This window comes from Electrophorus electricus, chromosome 2 (genome assembly GCF_041902795.1).
Source record: "Electrophorus electricus isolate QZ-2024a chromosome 2, ASM4190279v1, whole genome shotgun sequence".
NCBI classification, from domain to species: domain Eukaryota; kingdom Metazoa; phylum Chordata; class Actinopteri; order Gymnotiformes; family Gymnotidae; genus Electrophorus; species Electrophorus electricus.
Window position 1 is genome coordinate 5,438,892 of NC_137498.1, and position 25,026 is coordinate 5,463,917.

General features: G+C 40.6%; 1 protein-coding gene and 2 non-coding genes across 3 annotated transcripts; all 3 read right to left on the bottom strand.

Annotated features, from left to right (window-relative positions):
* Window positions 1–325: 325 nt before the first annotated feature.
* Window positions 326–398, bottom strand: trnav-cac (transfer RNA valine (anticodon CAC)). The gene has a single exon. It is a non-coding gene; the product is annotated as a tRNA-Val (tRNA).
* Window positions 399–5,467: 5,069 nt separating this feature from the next.
* On the bottom strand, window positions 5,468–5,540 carry trnav-cac (transfer RNA valine (anticodon CAC)). The gene has a single exon. It is a non-coding gene; the product is annotated as a tRNA-Val (tRNA).
* A 10,813-nt stretch (window positions 5,541–16,353) lies between these two features.
* LOC145659972 (alpha-1-antitrypsin homolog) lies at window positions 16,354–21,718 on the bottom strand. The gene is made up of 6 exons (XM_081723866.1): window positions 21,507–21,718; window positions 21,171–21,318; window positions 18,274–18,585; window positions 17,733–18,013; window positions 17,506–17,595; window positions 16,354–17,363 (listed from the first exon to the last, which is right to left on the bottom strand). Exons 1-3 carry the CDS (start codon window positions 21,692–21,694, stop codon window positions 18,571–18,573), a joined length of 351 nt encoding a protein of 116 aa, XP_081579992.1. The 5' UTR covers window positions 21,695–21,718; the 3' UTR covers window positions 16,354–17,363; window positions 17,506–17,595; window positions 17,733–18,013; window positions 18,274–18,570.
* Between the last annotated feature and the right edge of the window lie 3,308 nt (window positions 21,719–25,026).

Genomic DNA, 25,026 nt, shown 5'->3' on the forward strand with positions numbered 1-25,026 from the left:
CTGAAGTTCTCTCATTGGCATATAGAGCATAACCTATTGCACAAATTGTGTATGCTTGATATTGCCTTGCAAGGATTTGTTCTTTGCCATAGACTTGATGAAAGTAACGTTTAAATTTCAGCTAATTAGCGTAACCTCTGTTAGGAAACAAAACGAGAACACACTCACTGAAGTTTATGCTTGAAAGACTTGAATTAGCATAACCATTATGCTATGAGTTTTAATTAATCAGCTTGGCCAATAATTAAGGAGCCTGACTTTTTTCTGTGAAGAACAGCTCTCCATTCAATTGAAAGGACAGCAGTTACACATCTACCAAGAGTTGTGTTTCTGCCTGGTATCGAGCCAGGGACCTTTCGCGTGTGAGGCGAACGTGATAACCACTACACTACAGAAACCCTACAGCACCGGCCGTTCAGGATCAGCCCAGCATTTCCTCCTTTTTGGTGCCTGCAAGGCATAGTTTAAAAACTGGCTTGAATTGTCTTCTCCCCGTTAGGACGCAAAATTCAATCCCACCAAGCAATGTTTTCTTGTTTCATTGCCTTTGAGAGACAGAATGTTACTCCCTAGGAATAATATGAAGAGCTTTACCGGATCACTGTAGGCTTATTCATTGGCATGGAAAGCAGTCCCTAGTGCACAAATTCTGCATCATTAACATTGCTTTGCATAGATTTTAATTGTCAGGAGACTATAAGGATGTTACTTTTAAGAATTAGCTAAGTAGCATAACTTATCTCTGTTAGGAGATCAAATACAGATGCACTCGTGGAGTTTCTGTTTTGTTTAATTTTGTTTGAAATACATGGATTAGCACACCCATCATGCTACAATGAGTTTTACATCATCCCTGTGACAATTGAAATCAGCCTTAAACACAGCTCCTAAAGCACAGTCCTTGCATCACCGGAGGACAAGCCTGCTGCATATATTGACTTTCTCGGTTTGCAAATGGAGACAGTGATGGGATATTTTTTTCCAACAGAGAAGCTACTCTTTATGTCCATACTAAGATGCTAGTAATCTTCTGATCTTGAAATTTCCATTTTGCACAATGTAGAACCAAGTTGCAGACGAAGAGGTTAGGGATTTCACATGCGTTATAGTGCCGGAGTTTGGAGTACAGGACTTGGAGAACTCAATTGGAGTAACTAGGGAGTTCAGAAAATCATTTCCCTCTGCTGCAAGAAGGCCATTCGATTCCCTGGTGTCTACTTCAAATAGAAGACACAGAAACCAAAGAACCAGCTAATGTTTCTGCTCAGCTTCAATTCAAGGTCCTTTCACACATAATGCAAACGTGATGACCAATTCACTACAGACACCATGCAAAAATGCCTTGATGCAGTATGGTATCACTGCAATTTCAGAACAATTTTTTCACCAGCTCATCCCCAAAACTGAAAATGTGTGCAAATTATTTAGGAGAAAGAATGAACATCATTTATGCCAAAACCTTTCATATTTGGAAGTTCACAAATAGCTGCCATTTTATGCAAATTTCGTGGGTATGTTGGATGGCCTAAAATGCGTTTCATGAGCAGACGTAACTAAAATTCAAATGGTTCACAATTGTAATTTTCAGAAATATCTGATTCAAACTGTCAGAAAAAAATGCTGTTTAGCTGAAAGGGAACCCTCTAGTCCGACCTACACATCAGTCGAAACTGGTGGTCCTGGAAAATTGTAGGTTCTGTTCTTGCTTTCTAAACCTATGTAGCAGGGCCGTGTGAGCTCTTCACTGCTTAAGGCCATAAAAACCGAAGATCTCTTTCATTGCAGTCCCAATAGTTGTCCTCAGAACCTCACTCCTCTCAATTCTACCTTGAAGTCATGAACAGTATTTCCTTCTTTTACCATTTTGAGTGCAGTTAAAAAGCAGCTCAGCTGCAGTTCCATGATGCTGAGTTTAAGTTGATTTCCCTGTGCAGTTCTTTAGCCTCGCCTGCCCATGGTTCCCTTTGTTCCAACCATTTTATACAGTAAACACCAAAAATGGATGAAAGAGAAATGCTTCTGCACAGTATGGAAGCTGGGACATGTGACCTGGAAAGCAAATGCAATGACCACTACTCTAGACAAATCAAGAGAGTTCAAGATCTATATCAATCAATAATGATCCCCCTAAAAGGTCTTTTAGTCAACAGGATTTATGACAAAATGATGTTGCGATTAGACAAGGAGCTTGGTGCCTCAGTCTGAGGACCTAAAGGGCAAACCGCACAAAGAGTCTCCCACTTGATACACTGCTTACAAAAAGCACGTGCCCAACTACTGTGCTATCAAGAGGGATGTTTCTGCCAGGTATGGAACAGAGGACCTTTCTCGTGTTAGGCGAACATGCTGAGCACTACACTACAGAAACCACTTTAAAATGCTTCTTTGCCTCTCCAGCTTTTGCTCATTTTTGGGGCTTGAAAATCATAGCTTTAAATCTGGCTAAGCAGTATGACTTCTCAAGCATTAGGATGAAAATTCAGACAACCCCACCAAAGTTCTCTTGTTTCCTACCCTTTTAGAAACAGACTGTTGCTAACTAGGCATAATATGAAGAGTTTTACTTTATCTCTGTAGTTCTCTCATTGGCATATAGAGCATAACCTATTGCACAAATTGTGTATGCTTGATATTGCCTTGCAAGGATTTGTTCTTTGCCATAGACTTGATGAAAGTAACTTTTAAATTTCAGCTAATTAGCATAACCTCTGTTAGGAAACAAAACGAGAACACACTCACTGAAGTTTATGCTTGAAAGACTTGAATTAGCATAGCCATTATGCTATGAGTTTTAATTAATCAGCTTGGCCATTAATTAAGGAGCCTGACTTTTTTCTGTGAAGAACAGCTCTCCATTCAATTGAAAGGACAGCAGTTACACATCTACCAAGAGTTGTGTTTCTGCCTGGTATCGAGCCAGGGACCTTTCGCGTGTGAGGCCATCGTGATAACCACTACACTACAGAAACCCTACAGCACTGGCCGTTCAGGATCAGCCCAGCATTTCCTCCTTTTTGGTGCCTGCAAGGCATAGTTTAAAAACTGGCTTGAATTGTCTTCTCCCCGTTAGGACGCAAAATTCAATCCCACCAAGCAATGTTTTCTTGTTTCATTGCCTTTGAGAGACAGAATGTTACTCCCTCGGAATAATATGAAGAGCTTTACCGGATCACTGTAGGCTTATTCATTGGCATGGAAAGCAGTCCCTAGTGCACAAATTCTGCATCATTAACATTGCTTTGCATAGATTTTAATTGTCAGGAGACTATAAGGATGTTACTTTTAAGAATTAGCTAAGTAGCATAACTTATCTCTGTTAGGAGATCAAATACAGATGCACTCGTGGAGTTTCTGTTTTGTTTAATTTTGTTTGAAATACATGGATTAGCACACCCATCATGCTACAATGAGTTTTACATCATCCCTGTGACAATTGAAATCAGCCTTAAACACAGCTCCTAAAGCACAGTCCTTGCATCACCGGAGGACAAGCCTGCTGCATATATTGACTTTCTCGGTTTGCAAATGGAGACAGTGATGGGATATTTTTTTCCAACAGAGAAGCTACTCTTTATGTCCATACTAAGATGCTAGTAATCTTCTGGTCTTGAAATTTCCATTTTGCACAATGTAGAACCAAGTTGCAGACGAAGAGGTTAGGGATTTCACATGCGTTATAGTGCCGGAGTTTGGAGTACAGGACTTGGAGAACTCAATTGGAGTAACTAGGGAGTTCAGAAAATCATTTCCCTCTGCTGCAAGAAGGCCATTCGATTCCCTGGTGTCTACTTCAAATAGAAGACACAGAAACCAAAGAACCAGCTAATGTTTCTGCTCAGCTTCAATTCAAGGTCCTTTCACACATAATGCAAACGTGATGACCAATTCACTACAGACACCATGCAAAAATGCCTTGATGCAGTATGGTATCACTGCAATTTCAGAACAATTTTTTCACCAGCTCATCCCCAAAACTGAAAATGTGTGCAAATTATTTAGGAGAAAGAATGAACATCATTTATGCCAAAACCTTTCATATTTGGAAGTTCACAAATAGCTGCCATTTTATGCAAATTTCGTGGGTATGTTGGATGGCCTAAAATGCGTTTCATGAGCAGACGTAACTAAAATTCAAATGGTTCACAATTGTAATTTTCAGAAATATCTGATTCAAACTGTCAGAAAAAAATGCTGTTTAGCTGAAAGGGAACCCTCTAGTCCGACCTACACATCAGTCGAAACTGGTGGTCCTGGAAAATTGTAGGTTCTGTTCTTGCTTTCTAAACCTATGTAGCAGGGCCGTGTGAGCTCTTCACTGCTTAAGGCCATAAAAACCGAAGATCTCTTTCATTGCAGTCCCAATAGTTGTCCTCAGAACCTCACTCCTCTCAATTCTACCTTGAAGTCATGAACAGTATTTCCTTCTTTTACCATTTTGAGTGCAGTTAAAAAGCAGCTCAGCTGCAGTTCCATGATGCTGAGTTTAAGTTGATTTCCCTGTGCAGTTCTTTAGCCTCGCCTGCCCATGCTTCCCTTTGTTCCAACCATTTTATACAGTAAACACCAAAAATGGATGAAAGAGAAATGCTTCTGCACAGTATGGAAGCTGGGACATGTGACCTGGAAAGCAAATGCAATGACCACTACTCTAGACAAATCAAGAGAGTTCAAGATCTATATCAATCAATAATGATCCCCCAAAAAGGTCTTTTAGTCAACTGGATTTATGACAAAATGATGTTGCGATTAGACAAGGAGCTTGGTGCCTCAGTCTGAGGACCTAAAGGGCAAACCGCACAAAGAGTCTCCCACTTGATACACTGCTTACAAAATGCACGTGCCCAACTACTGTGCTATCAAGAGGGATGTTTCTGCCAGGTATGGAACAGAGGACCTTTCTCGTGTTAGGCGAACATGCTGAGCACTACACTACATAAACCACTTTAAAATGCTTCTTTGCCTCTCCAGCTTTTGCTCATTTTTGGGGCTTGAAAATCATAGCTTTAAATCTGGCTAAGCAGTATGACTTCTCAAGCATTAGGATGAAAATTCAGACAACCCCACCAAAGTTCTCTTGTTTCCTACCCTTTTAGAAACAGACTGTTGCTATCTAGGCATAATATGAAGAGTTTTACTTTATCTCTGAAGTTCTCTCATTGGCATATAGAGCATAACCTATTGCACAAATTGTGTATGCTTGATATTGCCTTGCAAGGATTTGTTCTTTGCCATAGACTTGATGAAAGTAACTTTTAAATTTCAGCTAATTAGCGTAACCTCTGTTAGGAAACAAAACGAGAACACACTCACTGAAGTTTATGCTTGAAAGACTTGAATTAGCATAACCATTATGCTATGAGTTTTAATTAATCAGCTTGGCCAATAATTAAGGAGCCTGACTTTTTTCTGTGAAGAACAGCTCTCCATTCAATTGAAAGGACAGCAGTTACACATCTACCAAGAGTTGTGTTTCTGCCTGGTATCGAGCCAGGGACCTTTCGCGTGTGAGGCGAACGTGATAACCACTACACTACAGAAACCCTACAGCACCGGCCGTTCAGGATCAGCCCAGCATTTCCTCCTTTTTGGTGCCTGCAAGGCATAGTTTAAAAACTGGCTTGAATTGTCTTCTCCCCGTTAGGACGCAAAATTCAATCCCACCAAGCAATGTTTTCTTGTTTCATGGCCTTTGAGAGACAGAATGTTACTTCCTAGGAATAATATGAAGAGCTTTACCGGATCACTGTAGGCTTATTCATTGGCATGGAAAGCAGTCCCTAGTGCACAAATTCTGCATCATTAACATTGCTTTGCATAGATTTTAATTGTCAGGAGACTATAAGGATGTTACTTTTAAGAATTAGCTAAGTAGCATAACTTATCTCTGTTAGGAGATCAAATACAGATGCACTCGTGGAGTTTCTGTTTTGTTTAATTTTGTTTGAAATACATGGATTAGCACACCCATCATGCTACAATGAGTTTTACATCATCCCTGTGACAATTGAAATCAGCCTTAAACACAGCTCCTAAAGCACAGTCCTTGCATCACCGGAGGACAAGCCTGCTGCATATATTGACTTTCTCGGTTTGCAAATGGAGACAGTGATGGGATATTTTTTTCCAACAGAGAAGCTACTCTTTATGTCCATACTAAGATGCTAGTAATCTTCTGATCTTGAAATTTCCATTTTGCACAATGTAGAACCAAGTTGCAGACGAAGAGGTTAGGGATTTCACATGCGTTATAGTGCCGGAGTTTGGAGTACAGGACTTGGAGAACTCAATTGGAGTAACTAGGGAGTTCAGAAAATCATTTCCCTCTGCTGCAAGAAGGCCATTCGATTCCCTGGTGTCTACTTCAAATAGAAGACACAGAAACCAAAGAACCAGCTAATGTTTCTGCTCAGCTTCAATTCAAGGTCCTTTCACACATAATGCAAACGTGATGACCAATTCACTACAGACACCATGCAAAAATGCCTTGATGCAGTATGGTATCACTGCAATTTCAGAACAATTTTTTCACCAGCTCATCCCCAAAACTGAAAATGTGTGCAAATTATTTAGGAGAAAGAATGAACATCATTTATGCCAAAACCTTTCATATTTGGAAGTTCACAAATAGCTGCCATTTTATGCAAATTTCGTGGGTATGTTGGATGGCCTAAAATGCGTTTCATGAGCAGACGTAACTAAAATTCAAATGGTTCACAATTGTAATTTTCAGAAATATCTGATTCAAACTGTCAGAAAAAAATGCTGTTTAGCTGAAAGGGAACCCTCTAGTCCGACCTACACATCAGTCCAAACTGGTGGTCCTGGAAAATTGTAGGTTCTGTTCTTGCTTTCTAAACCTATGTAGCAGGGCCGTGTGAGCTCTTCACTGCTTAAGGCCATAAAAACCGAAGATCTCTTTCATTGCAGTCCCAATAGTTGTCCTCAGAACCTCACTCCTCTCAATTCTACCTTGAAGTCATGAACAGTATTTCCTTCTTTTACCATTTTGAGTGCAGTTAAAAAGCAGCTCAGCTGCAGTTCCATGATGCTGAGTTTAAGTTGATTTCCCTGTGCAGTTCTTTAGCCTCGCCTGCCCATGGTTCCCTTTGTTCCAACCATTTTATACAGTAAACACCAAAAATGGATGAAAGAGAAATGCTTCTGCACAGTATGGAAGCTGGGACATGTGACCTGGAAAGCAAATGCAATGACCACTACTCTAGACAAATCAAGAGAGTTCAAGATCTATATCAATCAATAATGATCCCCCTAAAAGGTCTTTTAGTCAACAGGATTTATGACAAAATGATGTTGCGATTAGACAAGGAGCTTGGTGCCTCAGTCTGAGGACCTAAAGGGCAAACCGCACAAAGAGACACCCACATAACAATTGCAGCACTAGTGTGCTATCAAGAGGGATGTTTCTACCCAGTTTCAAACTGAGGACTTTTCTCGTGTTAGGTGAATGTGATGACCACTACACTACAGAAACCACTGTTAAAAGACTCTTTGGGCTCACTCTCCAGCTTTTGCTCATTTTTGGCAATTGAAAATCATAGCTTTAAATCTGGCTAAGGAGTCTGACTTCTCAATCATTAGTATGAAAATTCTCACAACCCCACCAAAGTTCTCTTGTTTCTTACCATTTAAGGAACAGACTGTTGCTAACTAGGCATAATATAAAGAGTTTTAGTTTATCTCTGTTGTTCTCTCATTGGCATATAGAGCATAACCTATTGCGCAAATTCTGTATGCTTGACATTGCCTTGCAAGGATTTTTTCTTTGCCATAGAATTGATGAAATTAACTTTTGAAATTCAGCTAATTAGCAAAACCTCTGTTAGGAATCAAAATGAGAACACACTCACCAAAGTGTATGCTTCCTGTAGTAATGTTTAAGAAACTGGCTTGAATTGTCTTCACCCCATTAGGACGCAAAATTCAATCCCAGCAACCAATGTTTACTTGTTTCATTGCCTTTGATAGACAGAATGTTACTCTCTAGGTATAATATGAAGAACTTTACCTGATCACTGGAAGCCGTTTCATTGGCATGGAAAGCAGTCCCTATTGGACAGATTCTGCATCATAAACATTGCTTTGCATGGATTTTAATTGTCAGGAGACTATAAAGAATTTACTTTTAAGAATTAGCTAAGTAACATAACTTATCTCTGTTAGTAGATCAAATACAGATGCACTCGTGGTGTTTCTGTTTTGTTTACTTTTGTTTGAAATACATGGATTAGCACACCCATCATGCTACAATGAGTTTTACATCATGCCTGTGACAACTGAATTCAGCCTTAAGCACAGCTCCTAAAGCACAGTCTTTGCATCACCGGAGCACAAGTGTGCTGCACATATTGACTTTCTCAGTTTGCAAATAGAGACCCAACAGAGAAACTACTCTTTATGTCCATACTAAGATGATAGTAATCTTCTGATCTTGAAATTTTAATTTTGCACAATGTGGAACCAAGTTGCAGAAGAAGACGTTGGGGATTTCACATGAGTCATAGTGCCAGAGTTTGGAGTACAGGAATTGGAGAACTCAATCGGAGTAACTAGGGAGTTCAAAAAATCTTTTCACTCTGCTGCAAGAAGGCCGTTCGATTCCCTGATGTCTACTTCAAATACAAGAGACAGAAACCAAAGAACCAACTACTGTTTCTGCTCAGCTTCAATTCAAGGACCTTTTACATATAATGCAAACGTGATGACCACTTCACTACAGAAATCATGCAAATACTCCTTGATGCAGTATGGTATCACTGCACTTTCAGAACAATCTTTTCACCAACTCATCCCCAAAACTGATAATGAGTGCAAGTTATTGAGTAAAAGAATGAATATCATTTATGCCAAAACCTTTCATATTTGCAAGTTCATAAATAGCTGCCATTTTAGGCAAATTTAGTGGGTATGTTGGATGGCCTAAAATGCTAATAATGAGCAGATGTATCTAAAATTCAAATGGTTCACAATTCTAATTTTTCAGAAATATCTGATTCAAACTTGCAGAAAAAATATTGTTTAGCTGACAGGGAACCCTCTAGTCTGAGCGACACTTCAGTCCAAACGGGTGGTCCTGGAAAATGGTAGGTTCTGTTCTTGCTTTCTAAACTTATGCAGCAGGGCCTTGTGAGATCTTCACTGCTTAAGGCCATAAAACCCAAAGATCTCTTTCTTTGCAGTCCCAATAGTTGTCCTCAGAACCTCACTCCTCTCAATTGTACTTTGAAGTCATGAACAGTATTGCCTTCTTTTAACGTTTTGAATACAGTTAAAAAGCAGCTCAGCTGCAGTTCCATGATGGTGAGTTTAAGTTGCTTTCCCTGTGCAGTTCTTTAGCCTCGCCTGCCCATGCTTCCCTTTGTTCCAACTATTTCAAACAGCAAAAATGGATGAGAAATGCTTCTGCACAGTATATAAGCTGGGACCTGTGACCTGGAAAGCAAATGCATTGATCACTACTCTAGAAAAATCAAGAGAGTTCAACATCTATATCAATCAATAATTATCCCCCCAAAAGGTCTGGTAGTTAACAGGATTTATGACAAAATGATGCTGCGATTAGACAAGGAGCTTGGTGTCTCAGTCTCAGGACCTAAAGGGCAAACTGCAAAAAGAGACACCCACTTCATACACTGTTTACAAACAACAATTGCCCCACTAGTGTGCTTTCAAGAGTGATGTTTCTGCCCAGTTTCAAACTGAGGACCTTTCGCATGTTAGGTGAATGTGATGACCACTACACTACAGAAACCACTGTTAACAGACTTTTTGGGCTCACTCTCCAGCTTTTGCTCATTTTTGGCACTTGAAAATCATAGCTTTAAATCTGGCTAAGGAGTCTGACTTCTCAATCATTAGGATGAAAATTCTCACAACCCCACCAAAGTTCTCTTGTTTCTTACCATTTGAGGAACAGACTGTTGCTAACTAGGCATCATATGAAGAGTTTTACTTTATCTCTGTAGTTCTCTCATTGGCATATAGAGCATAACCTATTGCAAAAATTCTGTATCCTTGACATTGCCTTGCAAGCATTTTTTCTTTGCCATAGAATTGATGAAATTAACTTTTGAAATTCAGCTAATTAGCATAACCTCTGTTAGGAAACAAAATTAGAACACACTCACCACAGTTTATGCTTCCTTTTGTAATGTTTGGAAAAACTGGCTTGAATTGTCTTCTCCCCATTAGGATGCAAAGTTCAAGCCCACCAACCATTGTTTACTTGTTTCATTTCCTTTGAGAGACAGAATGTTACTCTCTAGGAAGAGTTCAAGAGATTTCAACATCTATATCAATCAATAATTATACACCTCTTATGTCTGCCTGTATTTCTACATTCTGTTTTCCAGGTTTTGCCTCTGCCTCTATTCCAAACCACACCAGGTTTTCCAGTGAGCAGAGGACAACATAAAAGGAAGAGACAAAGCGCTTGGCTTAGATTTCATTGGTGAAGAGTTTGCTGTTGTTGGTTTTGACTTGTTAGATTTTGAGGTTATGTTTGGGGGACTTTATGACTTTGGATTTGCCCCTTGTTTGATTTCTGGATAATATATGTTTCTTGTGTCATATATATATATATTGTCCCGTATATAGTTACACACTGGTGGTAGGGAGTGGCTGCCCTTTTGTTTGGGTGTGGGTTTATCTTTGTTTCACACAGTGTAGTCATTGTAAGTTTCATTTGTTAGCTTAGTCAGTTGTTGTTTTGTTTCTAGTGTGACTTTGTTGTGTTGGCCTTGGTCACTCCTGATGTGATTGCACCATTTTCTTTTCTTTAAACACTTAAAGCTTGTAACTTCCCATTACTCATTTCTGCTGTTGTAATACTCAACCCTGTGTTATGGCCTCCCAGCCTAGACAGGGTCGTAACATAATCGGGGCGTTATTGTATCCTTTGTTCCTTTTTTTCTTTGCCCCTTGTGTGTTTTGGTGAGTTTTTTCTGTGCTGGTTGGTGGTGTTCTCTTGTGGGTGGGGTGGTTGTGTGTTTGTGTGTAGTTTGGGTTTTGCCATAGTGTGTTGGGAGCACTTGTGTTAGGATTGTGAGTTTTGATTAGTCTGGTTTTACTCTTTGTCCTACTCTGGAGCAGTTTGATCTGTGTAGAAAGGCAGACCTGTTACTACTAGCAGATTTCTTTGATGTCGTGGTGACCTGTTCAGCCACAAAATGGGAAATCATGGAAGTCTTGGAGGCCTGCTCAGGACAAGAGGGAATTTTGCCAGAACGAGGTGGTCCTGTTGGTGTTGTGGTGAACCTGACACAGGGCATGTCAATGGTGGAAACCAGAGATGACACTGTAGTCGGCTCACACATAGAGCCTCACGTCATCCGGTTTCCTGGTGGTGACCAGATGCTGGCTCTGAAGCTAAAGGAAATCGAGCTGGAAATCAGGAGGCAGGAACATGAGACAGTTACTGAGGGTGTGGGCCTTACAGCTGGAGGTTGCAAAGACAGATAAGGAGGCAGGTTAAGACTAGCCAAGTTATGGTTCTAATTTGCCCAAATAAATCTAGAATGGTTCAGCTCACTTTAATAACATTTGTAGATAAAAAAACATAAATGTACACTTTCATGTCACTCAGCATTAAAAGAGAATTTCACACTCACCTTCAATTAGATGAAGTACAATGAAGAGAATACACAAACTGAGAAACATTGTCACTATGGAAACACCACTGACCTCCCAGCACACACTGACAACTCTACACCCAGAACTTCACTACCATTGTGGACACACACTAACGCCAGAACTCTCTCAGCAGTACTTCAGTCCATCATTTTTTGTCCCGTCCAGCTTCAAGTGATCCACCATCGTCCCCGTCCCGAAGAAACCTCGACCCTCTGACCTCAATGACTACCGCCCTGTTGCCATCACATCAGTCGTGATGAAGTGCTTTGAAAAGCTAGTCAGAGACTTCATCACATCTTCACTGCCAGCCTCCATGGACCCACTGCAGTTTGCATACCGCCACAACCGCTCCACTGACGATGCAATTGCACATCTGCTCCACACTACACTGACTCACCTGGACGAAGGGAGGGGAAATTATGTTAAAATGCTGTTTGTCGACTACAGTTCAGCATTTAACACTGTCATCCCCTCCCTACTCACTACTAAGTTGGGGGATCTAGGAGTGCATACATCCCTGTGCAACTGGATCTCCAACTTCCTAACAGACAGGCCACAATCAGTACGGGTGGGCAACTGCACCTCATCCACCCTGACCCTCAGCACTGGAGCTCCTCAGGGTTGTGTCCTAAGCCCCCTGCTCTACTCACTGTACACCCACGACTGCACAGCCACTTCCAGCTCCACCATCATTGGCAAGTTTGCTGACGACACCGTTGTCATGGGTCTGATCTCGGACAATGACGAGAGGGCCTACCTGGAGGAGATTAAACACCTGGAAAACTGGTGCCAGGAAAATAATCTCCTCCTAAACATCAGTAAGACAAAGGAGCTGATCGTGGATTGCAGCAAGAAGCAGGAGCGGCACTACCAACCTGTGAGGATAAGTGGAACCACGGTGGAGAGAGTAGATAGTTTCAGGTACCTTGGTGTTCACATCTCGCAGGACCTGTCCTGGTCCCGCCATACCGACTCCCTGGGAAAGAAGGCTCGTCAGCGTCTTTACCACCTCAGACGCCTAAGAGACTTCAGACTGCCCTCCAAGGTACTGCGGAACTTCTACACCTGCACTATTGAGAGCATCCTCACGGGGAACATCACAGTCTGGTTTGGGAATAGCACCAAGCAGAACAGACAAGCACTCCAAAGGGTAGTGCGTTCAGCAGAGCGCATTACTCACACGGAACTTCCTGTCCTGCAGACCATCTACTACAAGCGGTGCCAGACCAAGGCCAGGAGGATTGTGAAGGACCCCACCCATCCCAACAATAGACTCTTCTCTCTGTTGAGGTCAGAGAGGCGCTTTCTTTCCCTGAAGACCAAGATAGAGAGACTGAAGAGGAGCTTCTTCCCACAGGCCATTCGGGCCCTGAATCAGGGAAACTGATCAACTGTGGGGACCACCACCACCATGTAACATAACTGTATAACTGTACATATATATATATATATATATATTCAATTACCTTGTAACACAACTGTACATATGTTATGTTATTCCACAAAACGGGTCTGTACATTCTGTACATTGTGTACATATATACACAACCATATACCTTGTACATTGTGTATATAATCATAATATACATATATTGTACATACATTGTTAATATATTTTGTACATACATAGAATATATATATTTCTCTTTGCATATATATATATTTCACATATATAGAATATCTATATTTCTCTATGCACCCCTGTTTTCTTTCCTGTTTGGACAGAGCACTCTCAACCATTTCACTGCGAGTTATACTGTGTATGACTATGTATGTGACAAATAAACCAAACTTGAAACTTGAAACTTAATAAAACATCAGACCCTAATGTCCACCCAGCAGAGAGGAACTGAGAACAAATAAGGTTGGCCAGAGCTCTTACGTTCTTTAATGCTCTCATGAGCAGTTTTTTTTAGTCTCACAAAACTAAACCCAGTGCCACATGGGTCCTAGAAGACTTGCTGTTACTCTGTTATAACTTCACTTCACAGCGCATACACCCACCCTAACCCAGCTGCTGTCCCTGTGAAATGCACATGCATGGTGTGGCCACAGGATGGAGCTGTTTCCTGCACAAACCTGTTTCCTACTCTCACTGTGTTTTCTCTGCTTAGACTGACAGAGACTAGAAAGCACACACAGGCTTTCGCTGGTAATCCATAAACATGATTTGCTAGGGGTTCACACATTTTTCCCAAATTTCTAAATACAAATATTGTCATTTGCAGAACATAACATCTGGTCAAAATAACAAAATCGATGCAATGTTTACAGACCTCAAAAATGCAAAGAAAACAAGTTTACATTAATTTTTAAACAACACTAATAATAATAATAATAATAATAATAATAATAATAATAATTCCAAAATCAATATTTAGTGGGATGACCCTGATTTTCAACCACAGCTTTCATGTGTGTTGGTTTGCTCTCCACCAGTCTCTCATTGCTCATTAAATTAGATTAAACAAGAGGTGATGACCCAGTCAGAACCTCATTAATTATATATTAACATGTGTGTGTGTGTGTGTGTGTGTGTGTGTGTGTGTGTGTGTGTGTGTGTGTGTGTGTGACCAAAAACATTTTTTGCAAAGTCACCTTTTGTGAATGAAACAAAGTGGAGAGAAAATTAAATCTCACAAGCATTCTCAGTAAGAAACACTGACAGCTCTTCACTGAGACCCACTACCACTGACTACAGAACACTCTGTGCACAGCTTCACTGGAAACACCCACAGTGTCGCCCCATTACAGAGGAGACGAGTTCACATCAGCTTGGTCAGAGCTCCTCTATATTTAACATTTATCAGCAGCTGTTTTGACATGTGCAAACCCACAGCCAGTGCCTTGTTGTTCTCTGAGCCCTGAGAACTCTTTCTGTTTCTTCTCCTGTACAGCATCGCTTCTCAGGTGCTGCATCTGTGAAACCTTTTACAAGAGCCACATGCATAATGTGACGGGAGTGACATGACAGAGGTGACATGAGAAACAGAAGAACTTTTCCTAACATTGTAAATGTGTCCTTTAGATCCTGCCAAGACCCCTTATATCAGAACTGACCAAACTCATCCCACCAGTGATAACATCTCTCTCAGTGAACCACTACTGTTAACATAAGCCATTCTCTCATCCATCAGTATCAACTCAGACATACATCATGCCTGTTCTTATACACATTATAGAGTGAGTGTGGATTTGCCATTGAAAACACCATGTAGCCTTCACCTAACTTTAGTGCATGTTTCCAACAGCAGGCCTTAGACCTTTGTTGCTCACTGTGTGAAACCATGACAACTAAAGCCACGACAAACACCCAGACCACAAATGGCACCTCTCTCTTCTATCGGCCTTACAAGCTACCGTCTGTCCTTAATGTATTATTAAACTTCTTTTTAAAGGTTGATGATGTAAAATCACTATGTTCTTAAAAAGTATTGGTAATAAAACACAAGAGTACTCAATGCATTTTCATGAGTCTTTATTTATAATTACTTATTTAGTTACCTGAAAAATTGCAATTAAGCTTATCAAAGCAATAAAGACAATACAAGAGAACAATTTGTAAAATTTGTAAAATATGTAAAAAATGAGATTTACACTGAGGTGGGATAGATGCCATACAACCCTTTTCTCTTTAACCAATTCGACAAAATGTCAGTAATGTTAAAAATAGTAAATGATTCCTCTGGTTCTTACAGTAGCAGCAGAACAGGAATGGTGATGTAAGTCAGGAATGAATGAGTGGACACTTCTGTGTGTAAACAAACCAATAATTGTTTTTTTTACATGTTTATATATTTATGTCTGTTTTGAATCTGTGTAGGTAAAGACATTATTTAATTACAATAATAATACACACATCAATGGAGAGGATAGTAATACAAGATAGATGTACAACTCAGTTGTGTCTTTGTGTGTTTGCATGAGCGAGAGAAGAGAAAGAGTGAGAGAGAGAGAGAGAGGACTGCATCCTGTGTCTGATGGTACCATGCACTGTGTGTGTGTGTGTGTGTGTGTGTGTGTGTGTGTCTTTGTTTGGTGTTTTAGCCCATGTGGTTTATTTTGTTAATAAGAAAACATAACAGTATTCTTACCTTCAGCAGGGGCCCCTGTGCTGTGCTCACTGTGTCTGCCGGTAGGCTTTTGAGTGGATGTAGTCGCTGGTCTCGTCTGGCCAGTGATCACTGGAGTAGATTTTGTAGTTTTAATTGGAACCTCTGGAAAGAGAGAAGATTTCAGACCTGTGATGAGAATTCTGCATTTCTTACTACAGGACAGTCTTTGGTTTGGTTTAGTTTGGTTCATGCTGTAATGCTCACTAAGTCTTTACAGATTGGATACTGTACACATAAACTCAAAATACATTTCCTACAGGATTTTGCAACAAACCTGCACAGCATTCTCACTGTGTGAAGTATTCCTTCAGGAAATGTCCCTCAGTTCAGTTAGAACATCCTACATACAAGATATGATGAGTAAGAAAAAGGAAATATAATATTGACATATTGTTTAAAACAAAGCTTTTAAAACAAAGGTTGTTGTAACGGTCTGAGTGGCGCAGAGCAAGGAGCAGGTCGTTCAGACTCCCTCGACAGTAATAGACGTTTATTGTGAAACACAGAACACAAGGGCAGTCACACAAACGGTGTAAATGTAGTACATAAAACATCATGAAACACAAACATTAACACTAACAAGCAACGATACACGTATGTTTAGGTTTAACGACAACACAGCGCACACCAACATCGCTTTAAATACACACAGATAATATACACTAAACCATCTGCAGGTGTGTGCTGACACCAGGGGTGTGGCTACAAACAAAACAATTACAGTAAATTCCTACTGCACGAGAGGGGCCGAACTACGTGAAACGGCAAAGCCTGGTGGCCACCCAACACAAGGCAGGCTAGGAACTGCCAACAAGGGAGAGCTCTCAGAAGGAGGGAGAAAGGCAGAGTCCATGCCTCTCTCAGGGCAGTCCACTAAGCTCCATATAATGAGGATGCACCTATAAACACACAAAAGGCACAGATATTCACAAACAGATGCACCTATAGACACACACATAAGGCGCTGTAATGCAGCACGCGCTGGCAGTGCAGGCTCTGGTGGCGTGTCCTTGGCCCCACTGGACACGCAGAGGTGCACGTCCGTCCAGGCTCCAAATGTGCTACTCCCTTTAATGGTCCTTCTTTTGCCAGCCACCCTAGGAGCGCCCCAGAGGCAGTCCATCCCCTGGGATTTGGGCAGACCCATCCAGTATTCCTGGCATGTCCACGGGAAGAGGAAGAACTTGGGCTTTTTCTTCACTTGCCAGGGACCTAGCCGACTCCACCATACCGCCGTCACCGCGGTCCCTGTGGAGCCCCTCTGCTCTCCTTGATCCTGGCTCGGTAGCCCAGGCCCCCCCAAGAAATTCCAAGGGGCGTTCCACTCCTTCTTCAGAGTGGCCGCAAACGCCGGTTGCAGTACTCTCCCCAAGATCCAGGGATCCCGACAGCAGCTTGGTACGTGCCTAAGCACTTCCCTCTAGGAAGTCAGTTTGCCGTCGAGAGAGTAGGCATCCTGTGGCAGTCAGTCGTTCTGTAACGGCCCGAGTGCCACAGGGCAAGGAGCAGGACGTTCAGACTCCCTCAAAGGTAATAGATGTTTATTGTGAAACACAGAAGACAAGTGGAAAGAGGAGCAGTTCGTGACAGTTGTTATACCTGTAGGTGAAGAGAGAGAGATCTGATTACAATCTCAGGACAGCTCAAAACTGCTTGTGAACTAAATTAAAACTGAAGATAGTTAAATTACCTGTAATGTCTTTACATCTTAACTAAACACATCAGAACTATGACCTCTTACCTTTATTTGGGGTCTCTGTGCTGTGTGTCCCTATAGATCTTTGATATGATGCTGTGGTTAAAGGTACTGATCTAGTCTGGACTTTGGTCACTGGAGTAGAGTTTGTAGGAAAAGTAGAGAGAGAGAGAGAGAGAGAGAGAGAGAGAGAGAGAGAGAGAGAGAGAGAGAAATTTCTGTATATCTTAAAACAGCATGCAAACTAAGTAAAAACTGCCAAAGTCTTATACCTGTGATGTCAAGTAGTACGCTCCTGAAGGGCTTACTGCTGATAACACATACATACACTTCTTGATCCTCCTCAGTCAGCTGTGATTTGCGTAGAGAGATATTTCCTGAGAATAACTGAGCCACTGAACTCTGCCTGTGTAATGCTGAGTCTGGTCAGTGGGGTAGATTTCTTTGTCTCTGAAGGTCCATTTAAGAGTGTGTGGTTTGGTGTGTAGTCCAGTCCTGGAGCAGGGCAATAGAACAGACTCTCTCACATGACCCTGTAGATTCATCTGTCCAGCTGTGGACGTGCAGTCAGTGGATCACACAGGAACCAAAGTAGATCATTATAGACACATAGCTCAAATAAACTGTCATGTAATCATAACAATCATGTGATTAAGAAGTACAACTCTATGGTGATCTTTAGAATGTTAATAGTGTTGACCTACAAGGAGATGGCAAAGACATTTGTCATGTATATTTAAAAAAAGCAACATACAGGTTAGGGTAAAATGAGTTTTGTTAAGTCAGTAAAAATACAGATCTAAATTGTTTTACCTCTAACAGTGAGTTGCATGTCTGTGTATTCAGTCCGATTAATATAACACCTGTAGTGTCCCTCATCCTCTTCAGTCAGGTGTGACATGAGTAGAGAGAGATTTCCTGGAGAGTGAGCAGTACCCAGCTGAACTCTGTTTCTGTACTGTTCACTCTCACTGGAGATCCCTGTGTATCTGGACTTTTCAAATTGATAGCAGGTGAAACTCTCAAGTCTGCTGTGTCGGTCAGTGCAGGAACAGGGCAGCAGTGCTGAGTCTCCTACATGTGCTTGGATATTTAATGTTCTTCTACTCTTTACCAGAGTGCAGCCTGCAGAAACACATAACAGTAAATTAAGATAATCAGGATAATCCTTTTGAAGCTTTATTGTGTATTTAAAACGAAGTCACAAAATGCAGGAGTGACCAATGATTATTTGTGAAGCAAACAATGAATCAAATTCTGACAAGATAAAAGAGAAGACTCAGTGACTCACACATAAATGTAAAGTTTCATATAAATGTACAGTTTCATGTCACTGAGCATTAAGAAAGAATTTCACACTCACCTTCAGTGGGATGAAGTGAAGAGAAGACACAAACTCAGCAGCATTGTCACTATGGAAACATCACTGACCTCCCAGTACACTGACAACTCTACACCCAGAACTCTACTACCACTGTGGACACACACTGACTCCAGAATTCAGTCCAGAACTCTCTTAGCAGCACTTCACTGAAGTCCACAAAGACTTCACTACGTCCCCCACAGTAATTGAGTGTCTTGTGAGTCCTGAGAACACCTGAGGTCTGTTTTTTCATTGTGTAGTTTCACAGAGCCCACAGGGCCCCTGGTGCCTCTGTTAACCAGACTTACATGTTGTGGTTTCAGTGTGGGGGTGTCTATGGGGGAAGAAAGAGGAGGCTTTCACCTGAAGGCTGAGAAGACCTCCTTGTTGACTACAAGCCATAACTAACTATGTTAAAGCAGCCATGTAACACAGCCAATCTACTGATGGACACGATCTGCATATGCTACTTATAGTGTAGCCATAACATATACACATAATACTTAAAACAGCTGGTTAAAACCACAAGGACTGAAACCATGACTAACAGCTCACACAGACCAGGTGTTTCTTTTTAAGAACAGGTCAGCTAGCACAGAGGTTTAAATCCAGTCATTGTGGCCCCCAGCAACATCATTATTTTTCATGTTCCTGTGCCTCATACACCTTCACTATGTCCCAATCACATTTCACCCCTTGACCCTACCACTTAGCCCTGCCCCTCCATATGCAGTGCTCGTGAGCAGGGGTAGTGTATCTGATAAAGGGCTAGGGTGCACTGTTAGGGCTTCAGGTCCCTCTAAACAGAGGGTTTTCAGAGTCTCACTCCAAATTGAGCGTTAGGAGAAATTTCTCAGAATCCCTTGTGAATCATTGACAGAATGGATGCAGAAGCGAGGGGGAAGATTTAATCTAATCATATAATGGTTTAAAAACATACTACTTTTAATATGCATGGTTTTAAATATGCCTATCTTTTACCTAATCCTAGAGATATGTAATAAGGTTTAGAAATCTGTTACAGGTCAAGTGTGTTTTCAGGTCCAGTGCAGACAATAAATCATACAAGATCAAATATACTTGAAAAATCACCTAAAATTCTGTCTCTAGAAAGAAACAGCTTAAAAAAATTTAGATCCCCTCTAAAATCCTCATTGTCAGACCTAGCTACCATATACTGTACATTCTTTAACTGGAGAACAGCATTTTGAAGTCTGATTTCTGACTCAGTTACCGCTCAAATGGTCAAACCACAACCGTATACATATTTTTACAAATATGGAACCTCCAGGTACTGGTTTAGAAGCAGTGTTAGTGTTAGTGAGGCGATAAGTATGATTTTGAACCCTGACAGACTCAGAGGGGCCAGGATGTTTCACTAACTGCTGTGATCAGATCATCATAGTGAATCAACATACAAGACAGCACACTGGGAAAGAACTCCACACTGGGAAAGAACTTATGTATAAATTAGTCACAGGTCAGTCAGAGAGCTTAATGTACGTTTGTCACATTGCCACATCTGTTTAAGAATTACATTGTTCCACTTAAGTAATATGTGTATTGTCACATTGCCACATCTGTTTAAGAATTACATTGTTCCACTTAAGTAATATGTGTATAAAACACTGACAAATATCACCAACATCCCTAATATTATAACTTTCCCTGATTTGTGTGTTCGAAACTGCTATGACTGATTTGTCAAATCAAATGAAAACCCATTCAAGTCTCACTCAAAGCCTTTATTACCATTCAGATGCCTGAGTTTGTGTACATCTGTGATCACTGTGATGTCAGAAATAATCCAACAGTCTGTTTTCTTTTTCTCATATCTGGTGTAAGGGGACTGGACTAAGTCTGAAAGCAGCATTTTATTTTTAGTTTGTTTATAGCTAAACAAAGTCCCTTCTGTATGCCTGTTACTGACTAAACTAGCACGACCTTTAGCCTTTGATTGCTCTGAGATAATACAGAGATGTGACTATATATCTGTTGCTAATTGATATGAGAGATAATTCAGTAGCACTCCCATCGTACTGCTGACTAGACAATGGGGGAGACGTCTGACACTATGCAGTGGGGTCAGTTATCTTTCCCATGAACAAGATATTTAAGATGGGCAGTCTCTGCCGAGATCCCACCAAGTTTCCCAAAACAGATTGATCCCATAACAGAATGATTGCTTTAGTGTTGTTACCAAAACAAAAAGACATCAGAAAACCATTAGGTTTTTGCCCCAAAGATCCCTCAGACATCTAATGAGATGGCTTTAAACATTATTTTCCACACTCGTAATGTGAGACTCTAGAAATCACAGCGTATCACTTAAAGTTTCTCCACATACCTTAGAAACAGCCACTTTGGCCCCCTTACTGATTCCAGAGAAGTCTGTGCTGTCTGAGAATGCATCAACTATTCCCATTTCCTTCAGAGTGTCCCCAAGGCCGGAGGAGGCAGAGACAGAGAACTTGGGCATAAACAAGTCCAAAGTGCTGGAAAACAGAGATGATCAGATAGGCAAATGCACTCTTACATGGAATAGCATAAGCAAAATCATTTATTTAAAATATTTTTGAAGTTGGTAACCTTGTCATGGATTAAAGGTTCTATTGTGGGTAATATTTCACATTCATAAGTGAAATTATATAAAAAGAAAATAATGAATTTCATGATACATTACGTTTTGTGGGCTTTGTCCTTCCAGTACTTGAGGTGATCCTTGCTGATGTGTTTCTCCACCTCCTCCATTTTTCCCTGGTCAGGCAGGACGATCATCATGGAGACATTTCCATTATATGACAGCATGATAACAGACGTAAAGTTGCCCTGGTCATAGTAGAAGTCATATTCACCATTTCTGTTCATCATATCCACAGACACTGTGGTGTTCTCATCCACATTAAAGTCACCTTTGCTGGTGTCCTCCACTTTAAAAGCCTCTTCCCATTTACCTGAGAGAATGAAATCCAAGACTGGTTACTGCAGTTCAGGTGAAATACATGAAAAATTATTTTAATCTCTAGTGGGTTCTACTTGTCTACTCTTACTTTTGAAATACATATAGTTGATGAGCATCATCACAGTGGCAGCATCCAGACTCTTGACCATATCAGTGATCATGTCCTTGGTCTTTTTGGCAATTAACTTGTTGATTTCTTGCACAGCGACTTCAGGTATGGAAAAGTCCACACTGATGGCTTCACCTTTGTAGAAATGCTGGACGTCTTTCAGAAACTTGCCTTCAGGATTGAAGCCTTTTTGTACAGCTGCAGCTCCTCCTATCTCCAACAGAGATCTACTTTCCGAGCTCTTTGTATGTCAGTGCCACTGACCTCTCTGAGAACCTTCACATGGCTTGAACGATTCCTCGCCATCGCAGCAAGTTTTGAAAGCTTTTTGAAAGCACACATTTGGCCACAAAGCACATTTCAGTCTCAGGTGTATGCATTTATATTTTAGTTATTTACCTCATATTTCAATTTAAGCCTGTATCATTAGCTCTGCTGTCATCATTTGTCATCGGGATCAGCTGCAAACTCTCTCTGAGCCTTTATGTGGTTTAAATGCACAGCAGTACTGTAGCATGACCTGATGGTGTAACATTTATTTGCCTTTACAAAGAAAAAACACATATAATTATATATTAAGATAATTAAGACAAGATTTTCTGTTTTATTAACTCCAAACATCTTTCACTGGTTAATGCTGGTTATAGTTTTTCCTTCTTGAATAAAGTGCATAGATCTTGTTGCATTTCTAGAATCATGCAAGGCAGATGCATGACGCACCAAACCCTCCACTGAGTCACCAATGTAAAGAGAAAGATCGAGACTCTACGGATCCACCTCGTTTGACACAAGGAATTCCTGCTATGCCCAACGTAACTTAGCGTGTCAATCACACATAAGGTTAGAGTGACAATAGTCAGACATCTTAAATGACATCACATTAATATTAATCCAAATGGCGTGGAAAGGGAGATATGTTTTACAAAGGGTTGGTTGTCCACATGTATTTTTTTTTACTGCATCTCCTCACATCCCTCCTCTAATCAAGCCCTTAATACAGTTCTGGATTTTAAAATATTACTAAACGTGTGTAACTCGTGGAAGGTGGAGGGCGAACACACGTGCGTAGTACCATCGTCTCTGACATGCGAGTGAGCGGAATCAAAAACAGGAGAAAACAAACTATAGACAGAACAGTGAAAAGGAACAAGTTTAATAAACACCAGGAGAACACAATACAGGACAAAACCAAGGAACAAACAAAAGAAGAACAGGCTAATCAGGGTGAGGATGAACACTACGTAAATTAGGGAAATAAATATTTAAGGAAAGACAAACGGGAAAACAATGAAACATAAAACTAAGACAAGCGAGGGAAGAAGAAACAAGGAAGGGGAGCACACAGAACCGGCTACTTTAGCTAGACTAAAGGTAAGAGACAAACACAGGTAACAGAACTAAAAGGAAAACCACACAACACTATCGTATATGAAAATGGTAAAGGAAACCTAAACAGAAACGAAGCAACGGGAGAACACCTGACGCGAAAAGAGAAAGCAACGTAGACGAGAGAACAGTGAGAAAGTACAATGGATGAGGGAACAGAATAAAACAGAGAGAGAGAGAGAGAGAGAGAGAGAGAGAGAGAGAGAGAGAGAGAGAGAGAGAGAGAGAGAGAGAGAGAGGGAGGGGATGGTGGGAAAACAAGGAAGTGGTTAGGTAGCCATGGAAACGGGCGGCGCTCCGGTCCATGAGCATGCTATGCCAACCCATTATGTTTTACTGCCCCTCAAAGAAAGCAATCTAGCAATCTAATTGGAGCTGTTGAAGTATATTGTTAATTTTATTCTAAAAGGGAGAACAGCATTGTGCACGCAGTGAATTTTGATTTTAAGTTCAGTTCCAGCTCACATGGAATTAAACCCCTTATATGTTTTATTTAGCACATGATTCTATTGGTAAGGGTATGAAGCTTGTCTCTGCAGTGCCTGGCATGACAGTATTACTGAGATTTCTTATGATCATGTTCTTAGCTAACCTACATACAAAGAGCCAAATGTTCAAATGTTGTGTCCAGTGTTCATTTGATCCCAAAGTTAGCTGAAGAGTATTTGTACTTTTTTTTGCTATTCTAACAAGATAAGGCAAGCAGACTTAAGCTTGTGAGATTTTTTAATGACTTAGTACATTTGGTTTGGCACAAGTTCAGGACATGAGCTGAATAAACTGTTTTGTGAACTCTGATAGAATAAGAGGTCTGAGAGTTGGTACCAACTTCTGTGGAAAGTCCTTCATGATCAGCCAGCATACATGAAGAGCAAACAAACTGGAAGCTTGTGTCATTACATTTGTCTTCTTGACATTTCTGTTTTGTACATTTTCCAGTTCCACAGGATTCAGTGATACATGTTTATGAAATGATAAGAATTCGAGCAGGAATGCTAATGTTAGATGTGACTCTAATTTACCTATTACAGACCTCCCAGTGGAGCTGAGGAGTGCCTGATGGAGCTGATGTGTACCTGGTGGAGTTAAATTCTGCCTGGTGGAGTTATGGTGTACCTGGTGAAGATGAGGTCTGCATGGTAGAGGTCCACCTGAGCTGCACATGGTGGATTTGAGGTGTGCCTTAATACTACTTTATTGAAGCACACACACAGTGTCACAGCATGTTTATATTTCCCCCTAAGATAATATAAGAGAAATTATAAACATTAACTTCCTGTCACACACTTAACCTTTTAGTTAACTGTTGGAAAATCTACTTACATTGTAAAACATTCCTTGATGACACTAAGCAATAAGTAGGAATAATTTTATTTTCCTTCCTGAAGGTACTAAGAAGATTAATCACACTGTGAACTGTTTGTCTTTTTTTCTAATTCACAGCCACAATCCACAGGAATATTTCCCCAGGACAATTTTAGCTTCAATACTTGTTTGGGGAAGGATCAATCTGGCATTCTCTTGATTTTTGGTTAAGGTAACATTAGCTAATTTTACTCCCAGAGTGTCCTTTTTAGCAAGAGGAACCATATGAATCAAAATAATGATAACTCAGGATATGACATCATACACATCATAACTGATAATGTAACATCAGACTAATGACATCATCACATAATGTAAAGGCAACCTGGTGAATTTTATGTAGAATGTAACATATAGAATAAGAACTCTGAGTTGTGTTAA